Below are 15,215 nucleotides of genomic sequence, written 5' to 3'. Positions count from 1 at the left end.
TTTGAGTCTTGGCGTAGTATCAAAGAATACCCGTAATTACCTGAAAAGGCTATTACATATCTGTGTGAAGCTAGGTTTTCTTCATATACTCCATCCAAAACAACATGTTGTGACTGACTGCATGCAGCAGCAGATGTGGGAATCCAGCTTTTTCTATTAAGCCAGAGGTTAAAGACATTTGCAAAAATATAAAATGATGCCATTCTTCTCACTAAATTTTTTTGGGGGGAAAGGTATTTTTCATAAAAATATGCTATTTACAGTTAACATACAATGGTTTATAATCGCTTTTGACAATAAAAATATTTAATTTCTCAGTTTTAATTACTAATATGATAGACAGAGATAGATACAATGTATATACACAAAAGCTCTTTGGAGTCCTCAATAACTTTTAGGTGGTCCTGAGACCAAAATATTTGAGAACCAGCATCTTAGAGAAATTTAGACTCAGGCCAAAGTGATATGTACATGCACATTCATAGCAGCACTGTTCGTAACAGCAAAAAGTGGAAACAAACCACACATCCATGTGGTATGCTTCTATGGTATAATACTAGCGAGTAGTGAAATGAATGTACCACAGCTACATCCACATGGAGAAATCTCAGGAAGACAGCAGTTGAATGAAAGAGCAAGGTGCAGAATGCATGCTGTATGCTACCACTTTTATAAATCCCAAAGATAAGCAAAACTATGGTAAAGCTATTGAGAAAAAGCAAGGGAAACGTTAAACAGAAAATTTAGGATAATGGGAACCCTTAGGGGAAGAGGTAGGAGGAGAGGTTTGTTAGTATGGAAATTTGTTAGATTGGGTGGTAGGTTTACAGATGTTGGTTTTACCATTACACTTCATTATATATGTATAAATGTTAAATATATTATATTTTGTAAGTAGCACAAACTTTATGACCTTCAAATGGAGGCATTAGAGCTTTCCTTGCCAATTATTCAAGAACCAAAGAGGTGAGGAAGGGGCTAGGGGCATAGAGGGCAAGTCCTGGCTGAGGGTCTGCAGCACTGGCCCCAGAGAAGCCCATCACCAGAGCAGGTCTCCTTCTCAGACACCTTTCATATCTACTATCATCCATCCTAGTTTGGCTTTTCAACAGCCATGCCTACTTACAAAGTCCATTTCTTCCTTCAGGCCATCATTTTCCATCTCCATTTTTATCACAGTGAAGAAACTACCACATTTCAGAGTTGATTTGTGTGTTGTATCCAAACCACTAAATTTAGCAATCAGAATCTCTCTTATCATCTGGCACAGCTCCTACTATATTTTTCCTACCTCCCATCCTTACATCACCAATATGGTCCCTCTGGTTCAATAAAGTTTCTTCTCTTAGTGTCTCCCACATACTTTTGGTTTATTTCAACCTCTTTTGGGTAATGCCATTTCTTCTGCTTGAAATATTTTCTCCTTTCTTCACAAAATCTAAATCCATCACTTTCTTGAGGATGCTTTAAATGTCACTCCTCTCCAAGAATCTTTGACCCATCACTCTTACTCCACGTTTCCTCAAACATTTACACATCTAATTCATATTATATTGTCTCACACTTGTTAGCATATTGATTTGTACTTATCTTCCATGACTGTTTTATGTCAACATTTGAAAGAAGTGTCAGCAGAGACTACATTCTGTACAACTTCTATAAGCCAGGTAAATGCTTACAGCTTTTTCATAATGAATGAGCACCAAGTAGGGACCTCAAATCCTCATGGCTCTAATGTGACAACAAGAGTGCTGACATATACCTTTATTCCCAAAAGGCTTTCAATTTAGTATACTGAAAGATGTTTTCCCTCTGTAGGAGCACATTTCCCATTTTATAACAGAAACCAAGCAAAGCAGCATCTATTTTATAAAACTCTTTTTCATAATATTGAACGATTTTAGAGCTCAACATTTCTCCTCCCCATCCTACCCTTCATTATTTAAAGTCCATAGAAAATCACCCCTAACAGGTGGTTGAACCAGCTCTTGGTAAACACTAAATCTTCCGTTTCATTTTTGGACAGTTTTATTTGTTCAACAGGCCCTTATCTTAAGAAAACAAAGTTGTCTTCCCTATAACGTCTACCCTATTGGTCCTAGTCTCTGTTTTCAGCTCACTATTTCATAAATCCATGAAAATACTTTTCAAGCTGAATTTTAATTACTTGTTTCCATCTCTTTCTCCACTCCCTTGGCTCCGAACTCCTTCAGAGCAGGGACCATGATCTATTCAGTTCCATAGATCCCTAATCTCCAGCAGAAGCACTCAGTTACTGCTGCTTGAGTGAATGAATGAATGAATCAAGTATCAGTTATCAGACACAAACTGAGAATTTAGAATGAATGACACTTCAAAGTAAGTCTACTCCCTTTTTCACTTGACAGAACCTCATGTATTTGAATGTAGTTACCATGCCTGATTTTCATCCACCCTTACTCTTAACTTCAAATTAAGCACTCCCAATGGCCTCAATAATTAATTCTTCATAGGATGATTTCAAGAGCCTACAACATTCTAGTTGTCTCCCTCCGGGTGAGCAGTATAGCAATTTCCCCCTTTAATTTGGGGCAGCCAGTCTGGGATTCAATATTGCAGATGTGATCTAATCAGTTCACAAGGCCAATGTTGCCAACTTTGTTCTGAATTCAGTACTTAAATTAATTCAGCCAACTCTGCCGAAATGCCACCATTTTTCAAATGAAGGCTGAATTTTAAATGTTGCTTATTGATTAACAGTGATTATCTCTGGGGGTGGAAGTTGAGAAAGGGGACTTTCATTTTACTTTAAACATTTCTACATAGCTTTAATTATTTACACTTAGTATGCACTACTTTTGTCATTAAAAGCCAAGATAGATTTTTAAAAAATAAACAAACAGAATTAATATCTGCGATTTCTATGGTTCCAGCCTTATACAGTTCGCTTAAGTCATACTTAAAATACTTGTGGGGTCAGCCTGGTGGCATAGTAGGTAAGTTTGCACACACCACTTCAATGGCCCGGGGTTCATGGGTTCAGATCCTTGGTGCGGACCTACACACTGCTCATCAAGCTATGCTGTGGCAGTGTCCCACATACAAAATAGAGGGAGACTGGCACAGACGTTAGCTCAGGGACAATCTTCCTCAAGCAAAAAGAGGAAGATTGGCAACAGATGTTAGCTCAAGGACAATCTTCCTTACCAACAAATAAACAAATAAAATACTTGTACTTTTTCCGTTTCTTTTGTACACCCATCAACAAGATTCGAATAGCCATGAGTGAGAGAGTATTTCTCTTTAACAATGATGATCTAGTAGTCTAGCCAACCGAAACCCTACTTCTAGATTATGAAATTTCTTTCTTCCTATAAATGTCACCTCACTATAATTTGATGTCACTCTTTCTTAAGGTCAGATTAAAACCCAATAAGTTATTATTTGAGGTTTGCTTTCCTCTAGAAGGGAGAATTCATACAGCACATTTTAGGAATATTTCCTGAAGCACAGGGTATCCCACACTTTGTTTCCTCCCAAATACAGCTGTGTTTCATGCTCTAGAAAGGATTGTTGGGTTAACAAGTAGGGTCAAACAACAACAGATTAGAAAACAACTCACAATTCTAGACCATTACAAGAAGGCAGTGTTCTCCATACGGAGCATGTAACTCAGACCCCAGAAAGTCTTACTGCACGTGACTCTATTCTATTACCCTCTGCTTAGTCTAAGGTCAAAATAAATCTTTGAGGAAATAAATATTGATAGCACGAGTTTTCAGGAATCACAGAGCAACACACTCCATCACCACCTGAGGGCTCCTCCTATAGTTGAGGATCTCTGAGAGGAGGTGAAGGTGGCGAAGGTATGTCTTTCACATTGTGGGACCCCATGAAGATTTCACAGATCTCAGAGATGCTATGGGCCTCAAGAGACCCACAGATGGTCCAGCCCTTGTAGCGCTTACACTAGTGACCCCGAGCTAGTTTCTTCTTCTCCATGGCTCAGTTTCCACTTCTTTCCAATTCGTGATAGAAGGAGTCCTTCCTTCTCTGCCTCACGGGCAGATGGTATCAGTGAAAATGTCTTGTGAACAATAAAGCATCACATAAACAGAAGTTGTGGTTAATGTACTATTATCCATTTTACAAGATGGCATAAGCTCAGAGAGGTTAGGTGACTTGCCCAAGGTCACAAAGCTAATGAGAAACCCTAATGTTCAAGTTGGAAGAAGGTGACATATTAGACTGGAGTCTGTATCTCCTGCCTAGTCCAGGTCCTTCCTTGAGCCTCTAGCTTCCAACCTGGAGGAGCTGGAGTTAGTTACTCAGGTCCATGAGCTATTTTTAGGGTTTTAAGAGTCTAACAAACTATAGTCAATAAGCTGCCCAGACTCAACCTCACACGTCTTTATTTCTGGCAGAAATGGCATCAACCCAGAGTGGGAGGTCTCATAAGTTCAGGGGTCCTCAAACCCTGGCCATCCATTCAGATCACTCAGGGAGCTTTTTAAGAATGTCCATGTACAGACTCCACTCTGGGCCACCAAATTTCAATCTCTGGGAGTGTTTTCATTTTTAAAATCTCCCGGGTAATTCTAAAGTGCAGTTGGGGTTGAGAACCACTGGGTTGGCTGATGGTGATCATAAACCAATAGGGAGTGGTAGTTGTCTTTGATTACATAGCACAGTTAAAGCAATCCTACTGAGACCCTTAGTTGAAATGAATTCACACATCACATGTATTAATGTGGCCAACATTTATTGTACACATACTACGTGCCAGACATGAGGGTAAATGTCTAAATGTATGAACTCATCACTCAGTTCCCATAGAACCTCCAACGCTCCCCCATTTTACAGATGAGAAAACAGGCAGAGAACTGCAGTAACTTGCCAAGGTCAGGGCTAAAATGCGGTGCAGCCAAGATGGAACTTATGCATCTGGTGTTAGGATCTTAATCCCCACCCTAGAATGCTTCTTGATACTGCCACAGGATGTGGTTCACAATACTTTAGCCTCAGTGATGAATTAAGAGATCACAGAATGTTAGGGAATGTACAACAGTTTGTGATCCAAATGGCTGCAGGGGCCGGGAGGTAAGGTACATGAGGGAGGTGGGCACGTGTACATGCAGACAGTGACATGGTGGCTAAGTAGTAGGAACTGTGGCAGACTGACGAGCACATGCCCGGGGAAGGGAGACAGCCGCCACCGACTACAGCAGATTGCTGCCATGTGGGGAGGTGGGCCCAGTGCTGCTAGCTCTTCCAAGTTTTCAAAAGAAGCTGGAAATTTGGATTTTTATGTGAAACTGCCCATTTCCAAATGTTGTCTCAAGTTTTTAAACATATTGTATGGGGCAAAACACATCAGTAGGCCACTAGCTTGGGACCTCTGATATTATCTATTACACACACACACACACACACACACACACACACACACACACACACACCTCACTCCTTCATTTACAACTCATTTAATGTGTTCTCTTGGATTGGTTCTCTGCAATTATAAACAGCAGACCCTGCCTTTCCTTCTTTCTGTGCAAAATTTGAACTATTACCTAATACCACATGAAAAACTCAATATAAATTTCCCCTGGGTAATTTTATCAGTGGACTGACTGTTGAATAAATGAATAAATAAACATTTATTAAACACCTATTCTCTCATGTGAATCTCACTATAAGTCTGTGAACCTGGATTTACTATCCTCGCTTTACAGTAAAACCCAGTCATAATTCATATAATTATTACACAATTTAGATATAATTCAGGTCAAATCATATACACAGAGGAACTTGTTTCTATAGTAAAAGCCTAATGTAATACTGTTGGCCTATGAAACAAGTATTAGACAAGCCCTATTACAACTGCCTCATAAAGGAATTTTACCATATTGTATTATTACTCACCACTCTAATGGGATATATGGAAAATTAAAAAAAATACAAACACACAAATCACCAAAAAGTTCCAGGTCAGAAATGCCTGTAGTCTGATCATAATCTAAGCAAATGGAAAAGTATTTCATATACTCAATAATAGCTAATACTTCTTGAGCTCTTTCTATGCAGCAGGTACTCATCAGGCATGGTTTTGTGTGTGTATATAATATTGCTATTTATATACGTATTCAATTAATCCTTACAATAACCCTATGATACAGGAACTATTATCACTACTGAAAGATGAGGAAACCGGAGGTCAGGGAAGTTAAGTCATTTGCCCAAGGTCATACAGCTGGTTAGTGGCAGAGCTAGGATCTTAACAGCCTGATGCCAGAATCTCAACACTTGACCATTACACTATGAACGTAAGAAACATGTGCGTTCTCTGGGGTTTTTTTCAGTCACACCATATACAGTAGACATAGTGAAAAGCGGGCAAAGTCACACAATATTTTCTCCCTCTCATTACAAAACAACAAAAAAAAACCTGTTTAAAATACACCACCAGACAACCTAAGACACTAGCCCTAGCACTAACTTCAGAAAAATCTATCACCCTCCACAAGTACAGTAGCTTGTTTCCAAAGATCAGATAAGCAGAATGCTGCTGATCAATCATCTCAAAGATCATTTCCCCCGGCCTTCTCCAGTCCCCTTTGAAGGCCAACTTCTTCAGAGCACTCAAAACAACTCACTCTGAGATGCACATTTCTCTCTCACTCCGTGTCTTTTTTCCTTCACGTCACACTTCTAATGGGGTCGAACCACTTTTCTGACCCATGTAGAAATTACAAGAAAGAGAGAGAGAAATTATTCTAGGGTCTGCTTTTTTAGGCCCAAGCCTCAGGGAAGGTCCACGCATTGCTTCCTTGCTGGTAGACAGAACTTGGCTGAACTGGATTTTCTTAAAAACAGAAGCAAAGAGTACCTAAGCCGTAGTCATTTAAGAACTCCAGAGACAGAATTTCAGGGGTGGAAGCGGTTTTTAATAAGAAGGGAATGGATGGCTGGAAACAATATCCTTTTTAGGCACACAGAATCTGCTGCATTTAACATAACCCTGGGTCAGTCCGTGAAAAGCAGAGTTGCTAAAGGCCACATGCTGACCTCAGACCGTGGGCGTGGATCACTGTACATTTTATAAAATCAGCTACAGCACAGCTTGTGTGTGTGTGCCTGTACGTATACGCAGTAACGCTGACTTCTATAAAATAAACAGCAATATGCATCCATGCAGCTAAAGATCGGTATCAAGCCAAAGTCTGATTTTAATTTATGAAACTACCTTGTAACTAGAGCAATTCTATCCCAAGGTGGGTCCTTGGGGAAAGCTGAGAGTCATCTGAGAGGCCCCCGCTTCAGTACCTAGTCATACACTATTCTCTGATATCATAAAAATGTAATTTACAGACAGAGGATAGAAATACAAAACTTGCTCCCAAACAGAAGAGGAAAAACGACTAGAAACTTCAGCCCATCAAGTACTCTCAGCTATTTTTAAGGTCTGCGCTTTGCACATTAGTTTCTTATAAAATATGACAGAAGACATTTCAGCTACCATGAACCATAAAGTATTTTGTACACTTGGCCCTACATGGTATGAATTACTGAGCTACACCTAGCAAAGGAGGCAAGAGGAAAGAGTCCATCAGAAATAGGACATAGCATCTTCATTTACAATCTGCATCTCTAAAATGTGATTCCAGAGTACCTTAACCAAGCCCAAATAGTAATGAAATTTGATAAAAACAAAACAAATAAAGAACTCACATCTTACCATAACTAGGCCTGGTCTCGATTTCTTTCCAATAAGAAAAAAACTCAAAATCTATTCCTTCACCACAAAGCCCATGGTCTTGTAAAACCTTGTACTAGAAAACCTTTAACGCCCCCAAAAGTCCTATTTTGTAGGTCACACTCTCATTATCTTGTTCTGCGATCAGTCTGATTAAATTATAGAAAATTACTAATCCATCACAGAATGGAGAAACCAGCTCCAGCCTGTTGTGTTTGTTTTTCTGTCCTCCTATGCTAACACTCCAGCAGATATTTAAAAAGGAAGAATAGAGGAGAGAAAAGACAACTTCAAAGGAGAAGGCTAAAGGGTATATTCACCTACTCCCAGGATACGCTGCCCTTCTTCTCTCACAGGTGGCATTACTGACCAGTCCCAGAAACCAAGGGAGCTTTTCTTACGCTGTGACAATTTAGGCTCTACCATCGTTTCCTTCATACCTTGTCAGCTTTGAATCCAGTGATACAACTTTGTACGTCAATGACCATGGTTAGTGATACTGGATGAGTTTTTCTCTTTTTTGAAACCAATTCATCCAGACACCATCTGAGCCCAAGCTACTGGGATTACTAAACGAGTTTAGCACCATACATTTCGAATCTGGTATTTCCTACAAAAACAACTTGACATTGATAAGACTCCTTGTCTTTTAAACCAAATTTTGACCCAAGGAAAAAAAGCCTGCCTGGTTACTCCACCAGCACGACACTATCCCCTGGGTGTCTCCGCAGCCTTTGTCCATCTAATTTTACAAGCCTCTAAAGACAAAGATTTTCCACACCTCCCTTGGAACTCTCCTAACAGAGGCCATTCAAAGACTCTTACAAACTCAAATGCACAGCAAGCTCTAACAGTGGCCAAAAGTGGTCCAATTTATACTTCTCCAGCAGGATTTATTAACACTTTGTGCAGGACACTTGCCAACTCACACCAGCTTTGTTATCCCCAGAGCGAGATGGCAGCACGTAGATAAATTAAAAATCAATTTTTTTATTAGAAACTATTTTGAAGGATTAGAAAGAATGTGATGTTGAGCTCTCTTCCTTATTTTAACAGGAAAGCTCAGTGTATCCTACTTACTGTATTAGGAATGCATGGATTTCTTTTAGGCGAACAGTAGACATTATTGCCCAGCATCAACCTAGCCTCTGCATGGTACCTCAGAATCATGAGCTCTGCTGACAGGAGCAGTGAAATATTTTACTACTTCAGACTCAGAACGTTTCCCCGTGGTTCCCATCATAGTCAGGAGGTATTGCCTAGTCACTGAAAAAATTAATAAGAATAAGAAGGGAAAGGAGTTCAATCTTCCACCCTTTCTCTTTCAGCAGACATATAAAGACTCGTAAAAATATTAAAATAAGAGACGCTGTTGCTTGTCAGTCATTTTGCTTCCCAATTTTACTGGAAAGCAAAAGAGAATTTTTAAAGTTTTGTTAATGAAGAACACAATAACCTATTCTGGTCTTGACCCACAACTGAGTAAACAATGAAAATACTGGAATAACAAAACAACTGTTTTATTAACTTTTCCTCTGTGCTCCCCCTTGGGAATAGGCATTAGGCAGATTTCCAATAATAAATATATAATAGCATCTACACTTATACACGTTTATAGGTAAGTTGAAGCTAATGAGGAAATCTTAAAAGTGCTGATGGCACCAAGGGTAAAAGCATTTACAGATGCAACAAACACAAGAGAAAGCCAGTCCATACCCTTTCTCTCTTCAGTTTGTGACCCCCAGAGTGATAACGTTCATAAAGGGCTGACCCCAGGCCAGGCCAACAGTCACAATAGGAGTTTCCTTCTCTCCCTCTTTCTTAGGCTAACATTTTTTAAGCTATGCAGTTTGGGATTCTACTAAAGATAAGCACACGGTGTAAGTCAAAAGACTACCAGGACCTTTTTCTGAACATGGTATGGGGCCCTGTAAATAGAAAGAACTTTCGTAAAACAGCCACCAACAGCAGCAGAATTATATTTAAATCCCAAAATAATAATTATCACTCTAGGCCAAGAAATAAAGGCTTTCCTTTGGGTAATAATTTTTAAAACTACTTCGCAAAAATAGTTTGGGTTTAACACTTTTTGTTGGGGGTCACCTCCAAAAGCTAACGCAGAACTTCTTTTTCATTTGTAGCCAGTAGGATTACCCCTCAACTCTATAGGACATACCAATTTTTTTCTGCATCGGTCCATATAACAGAAACAGACACACACATATACACACACACATTTCAGAGGCCCAGGAGGAAATGACTGTGTAGAATTTTAAATTAGAAATCTAACACTTAGGTTAGTAGTGTCAGGTTAAAGGCTCGCCCATCCCCAAAGCTAATTCAGTTCTGAACAGTCCCATGGGTGTCTAGTTGAACAGAAGGAGCTAGGAAACCTTAGCAGGCTGAAGCCCAGCCTGGGGAATTGCTGGGACTCCGTGCCAGGGGCTGAGGCTCACCCCAGACTTGGTATCAGATAATACCAAGTGCTAGTCTGGATTTCCAGGACTAATCTACTTGAGGCTGGAACTTCCAGGTTCCCTGGTGTCTGCGCTGTAGTGAGAGGACCGTGGCCTTTGTAGATCCACGCTGCTTGGCTCGTATTATATTTAATAACAGAAAAATAGATTCCAGACAAAGAAAGCATCTATTCGTAGCAATGGTTTACCAGGGAGCGCAGGGGCAAGGGGGCGCCTAAGACGAAGAGGAAAGCATTCCAAATTTTCTATAGATTCAGTTTTCCTAAGTTTCTTTTTTTGTATTCTAATCAACTTAAATGTGTGTTTACAAGTTCTCTAGATTCTTAAAACGTTGTATCAATAGCGGCTGTAAACCACTTTTGGATTTATTCAGAAGGTCTCTTTGGTTTCAAAAGCAATTTTCCCCATCTCATTCCTCCTCTGACCCTCCCCGCCCCCAAAATTACATATCACTCCTTTCTTTGAGGATCAAATCTTAAACCTGCCCCTATATAACTTCTGAAAGCCCTGGGATGACTTCTATCAGGGCAACCCTAATCCCCAGACTTACTATATTTTAACTTTTATACAAAACAATTCTCCAGGGAAAGAAAACCCCTTCCCCTACACAAAATAAACAAACAAAGAATTTAGCATTGAAACCGAGACTTAGAACTACAATTATATTCTACATTAGATATAAATTAACAACAATTTTACCAAGGTCAATATTTATTACATCTCTACACCACTGCAAGTTTCTTCAAGACTCACTCAGCCCTTAGCAAGCCTTGCGTTACTGAGTCTGAACTGCAAAACACACCATTTGCCCAGAAATTGCTCTTAGTCCAAATGCAAATTGCTTACTAAACATGTACAAACCATGCTCCAAACAGGCAGCGCACATCCACAAAAATCCATTCAATGCAAAGGTAAGTGGAAAGCTTCACAAATTAGACTTTCCTTTAAAAACTGGAGGGACATTTACAGTGTTTCCAGAAGGTAATTGCTTCTTACTTCAGTAAAAGTGGCTTTATGTGACTGGAAGAAGGAGTGCTTTTTTTTTTTTTTAAGTGAGTGGATAACAGCGTTCAATTAGAGAACAGGGTGAGAGAGCCCACTCTCAAAATATAACTTAATCACCAGGCACCAGCGAGCAGAAGAGGCCCACCAAGCACACGAGCTAAAATGGAGCCTGAATTTCCTCTCAGACGGAGAGGGTAGTCGCACGAGGTCAGGGTCAAGGTCACCAGCAGGGCAAGCTGCAGCTGCCCGACTGCGCTACACACCACGGGAGGGAAGGCGTTCCATCTCCGTCACAACCGAAACAGATAAATCCCTTCTCCTGTCCTACCCTCCCTCTAACCCCGCCAACACTTTTTTTTTTTTAAGCAGGGGGAGAAGAGAAGAAAGGAAAATGACCAAATAACCTCACCGCCCTGGTTTTCGCACACAAGCTCATCAGCTCCCAAAGTTGCCATCTAAGGGCAAGTTCGCAGAGAACACTGAAGCCCATTTTGTCCGAGCAGGGCAAGCCTCCCCCGACACTCCCCCGCCCCCCAGGAGTCCTGCCTCCGCTCCCTCCCCCCCACACGCCCCCGAAAAGAGCTGGGAACTGTGGCCGGCCGGCCATGTGCACGTACACTCTTCCACCAACTGCTGCGACTTTTCTGTGAATCGCAGCGCCGAGCCTCCCAACTCGCCCTCCCCGACTCCACCGCCTTCTCTTTCCTCGCACAAAATTTCCCTACACACGCAGCCGCCTGCGAGTGATTTTATGTGCATATATATTACATATGTGATATTATCCTCAGAACCTCTAGCGGGCAGGCGAAGAAAGGACTGCACAGGGGCATTTTTTTTTAAAGGAAGGGAAAAAAAGCACAACCCAAGCCCTGTGCGTCGACTCCTGCGTACCGGGAAGGGGAAAGAAAGAGGAATGTTTGCGGAGCGGGCTGCCTGCAAGTGCCCTTGCTCGCCACTTCGGCCGCGGCCCGGGTGACACGGAGCCGCGGGGGCGCCCGGTCCGAGCAACACGCGCCCCTTGCGCGTCCCCCGAGCAGGCACCGCCGCGGATATTTCGCGAAGGGGAGATCGATCGCGCTGCCTGTCTGCAGCGGAAACGCACAAGCTCACACACAACCCGAGCCCGAGACACCATAACCTTAACCCTTCCCCCACCCTCCGTGAACTTCAGGTGACCGACCACGTCGGCCTGACACCCGGGCGGGCGGGCGCTCCGGCTCCGCTCCCGCCCCCAGCCCGGGTTTTGCACGATCGGGCTCCGAGCCGCGCCAAAGCGCTAGGAGAGGGGAGCAATGCGGGGGGAGAGAAGAGAAATTGACCCTCCGACTCCCCCGACCCCTCCCTCCGGCGCCTCCGGCGTCCCCTCCTCTCCGTCACCCCGCCCCACGCCTTCTCCCCTGCCCCCTCCTCCCTGCATTCAAGGAGCCGGGCGGCCCCGGGGGATATTTTTAGTCGCTTCTTTCTCCTTCACTTTTAGCTTTAGCAGCATCTCCGAACACTCAAAGCGAAGAAAGATGGGGGGGTGAGGGGAGCTGGAGAGGGAGTGGGGGAAAAGTTAAGAGTCTCGCAAAGAAAAGCCGGAGGGAGGGCGGAGAGGGACCGGGGGCGCGGGTGGAGGAGGGGAAGGGGACCCGGCCGTGCCGGCGGGTGTGTGTCTCCAGTTGGTGTGTGTGGCTGCAGCCGGGGAGGGCTGTGATGCACTTTAGTCCTGGACTCTGCTCAGGCTCGCCGGGGAGGGGGGTCTGAGAGCCCGAGTCTCGCCCGGCTCCGTCTGCTCCGACTGACCCCGCATTTTATTGCGGCCAGGAGCCCTGCTCCTCCCTCCCCTCAGCTCTGCAGGGACCTCGCGCGCCGCGAGCCGCCCTGCCTCCTGCCTCCGCCTCGGCGCAGCTCCCGCACCCCACATCCGCCCGCCGCTGCCCGGCCTCGCCCCCTGCCCGGCCGCCCCGCGGCCCCCGCGCCCCGGCGCGCCCCCTCGCCCCAGCGCCGCGGGAGCAGCCGCCCGGCGGCGCGTGTGTACCCGTGTGTTTGTGTGCGGTGCCCCCCCACCCTCCCCGGCCGCTCCCGCCTCGCCCGCCCCCGACTCCCCTCCTCCGCCGCCGCCTCCTCCACCTCCGCCTCCTCCTGCTCCCGCCGCCGCCGCCGCCGCTGCTGCCGCCGGCGGCTCCGGGGCCGACCAACCCCGGCGCAACCTTTAGCCGGAGACGGACCTCTCCCTGGATCCTGTACCCGGCGGGCGGCCGCGCGATCTCGCCCCGACACCCCCAAACGCCATGTCACGGCCCCCAGCCCTCCGCGCGCCCCGACCCCCGCGCCCTCAGGCACTCGGATCCACAAGGAATTTTTTTTTAAGATTCCAACCTCTCCCACCTCCCCCCCACTCCCCGATTAAAAAAACCCCGGCATCCACACTACTCCCCTCCTCCCTTCTCTAGCCCCCTCCCCCCAGCAACCCGGAGTGAGGAGGGGGAGGGAGAGGGAAAAGGAAAAAAAGCCCGATCTCAAGGAAAAAAAGAGGGGGGGTGAGAGAAAGAAAGAAAAAGAGAGAGAGAATAGAAAGGGCACGGGGCTGATCATCACCAACATGGCTGCCTCAGCATAGACCTAAACGAGGAGTAACCCGGGCTGTGTCTTTGTCAGTTTCACCTCTGTAACCCTAAACTAATGCAGAAAACAACGGAGGAGGCTGCGGAGGGGAAAGAGGAGAGGGAGGGCGAGAAAATGGCACGAGAGGAGGTGGAGAAGGGATGACTTACGTGAGGGAAGGCGCTTGGGCTGCTCCTGCTTCCTCCTGGGCATTTTCCCCCTTTTCTCACATTCTCCTCCTTGGTTAATGTGAGATCAAATAAACCCCCGTGGGGGCAGAGAGGCAGACACTGGCAGGAGCAGGGAGGTAGTTGGGGGGCGGGCGGGCGGGCAGGGGGAAACCCCTTCTCTCCGGTGTGTGCAATGGGTTGAAGCTTGTTTCCTGGAGCCAGAAGAGGGGTTTTCTTCTTTTCTTTCCTTTCTTTTTTCCTTTTTTTTTTTTTTTAATTTTTGGTCGTGCACCTGGCTTGTCCCCGAGCGTAATATTCTTCAATGGAAACGGATCTAATAGGTGTGAGTGTGTGTGTGTCCTATGCTCGCGTGTGTGATGGGAGGTATAAATAAATGAGTGCCGGTGCGGCGGTGTCTATGGCCGCGCTCTGTGTCTCCGAGCCCCTAACACTAATGTCGGGATCAAAGGGCAGCGGCGGCGGCAGCACAGCTCACAGCTCGCTCTCTTGCTCGCTCGCTCTCTCTCTTTCTCGCTCTCTCCTCTCGCGCTCTCTCTCTCTCTGTCACACACGCACTCACACACACACAGAGGCACAGACTGAGGGAAAGAGCAAGAGCTACACACACACACACACACACAGAGCAAAGAGGAAGGTGCCCTAAGGCTCCCAGGGCGGACTCAGCCTGGGATTTGCAAGCGCTCTGTCTGGAAAGAATGGGGGGCGCGCGTGCGGGGGTGGGATGGAGTTCTTCGAATTTATCCCGCTATTCGCCAAATCTAGGGGGAAAAAGTTTTTTCCACTCTCTAAACAGCGATTAGTTCATTATTCTTACTGATTTTTAAAAAGGAAATACATTTTTCTCTTAACTTTCTTTTGTTTATTAAACTACATTTGGTTCTGTATAAAATTCTTCAGGCTTTTGTCACTGAAAGAATTACTCTCACCCCATCACCTTCAGTTTATGGAGGTTACGTCTCCCACAATCTCTCCAAGAACATTCCAATAAAAATAATTTTTTTAAAAAAATTAAAAGATAACATATGGTGAAATCAATAACTAGGTTGATGGAAGAAGTGCCCAGTTTTGGAGTGTCCAGTGGAGTTAAAATGTAAAATGCTGCCTAAATGAAAACTACAGCTCCTTGACAAAGGGAGAAAAATAAGATTAGGTCACCCCTGATGGTTGATTTAACTGCTACATGACATTCCTACCGTGCTCACAGCAATCTTGACTTCTGAAATT

General features: G+C 44.4%; 1 protein-coding gene across 14 annotated transcripts in view; it reads right to left on the bottom strand.

Moving 5' to 3' along the window:
• Positions 1 to 14,622, bottom strand: part of ZNF827 (zinc finger protein 827) — a 163,840-nt gene extending 149,218 nt beyond the window's left edge. For 6 of the 14 annotated variants that reach the window (XR_011537111.1, XM_070608887.1, XM_070608888.1 and 3 more), the window contains exon 1: positions 13,971 to 14,602. Coding sequence is in view for 12 of the 14 variants with exons in the window: in XM_070608887.1 (XP_070464988.1) it covers positions 13,971 to 14,013 (43 nt within the window). In the remaining 2 variants the exon portion in view is untranslated. Of the gene's footprint in view, positions 1 to 11,623; positions 11,705 to 13,970 lie in introns of those variants that run through there. The other 8 variants (XR_011537110.1, XM_070608884.1, XM_070608885.1 and 5 more) reach the window with 3 other exon arrangements.
• Positions 14,623 to 15,215: the final 593 nt, after the last annotated feature.

This window comes from Equus przewalskii, chromosome 2, assembly GCF_037783145.1.
Source record: "Equus przewalskii isolate Varuska chromosome 2, EquPr2, whole genome shotgun sequence".
Lineage (NCBI taxonomy): Eukaryota > Metazoa > Chordata > Mammalia > Perissodactyla > Equidae > Equus > Equus przewalskii.
This window is presented reverse-complemented; position numbering and strand designations above follow the sequence as displayed.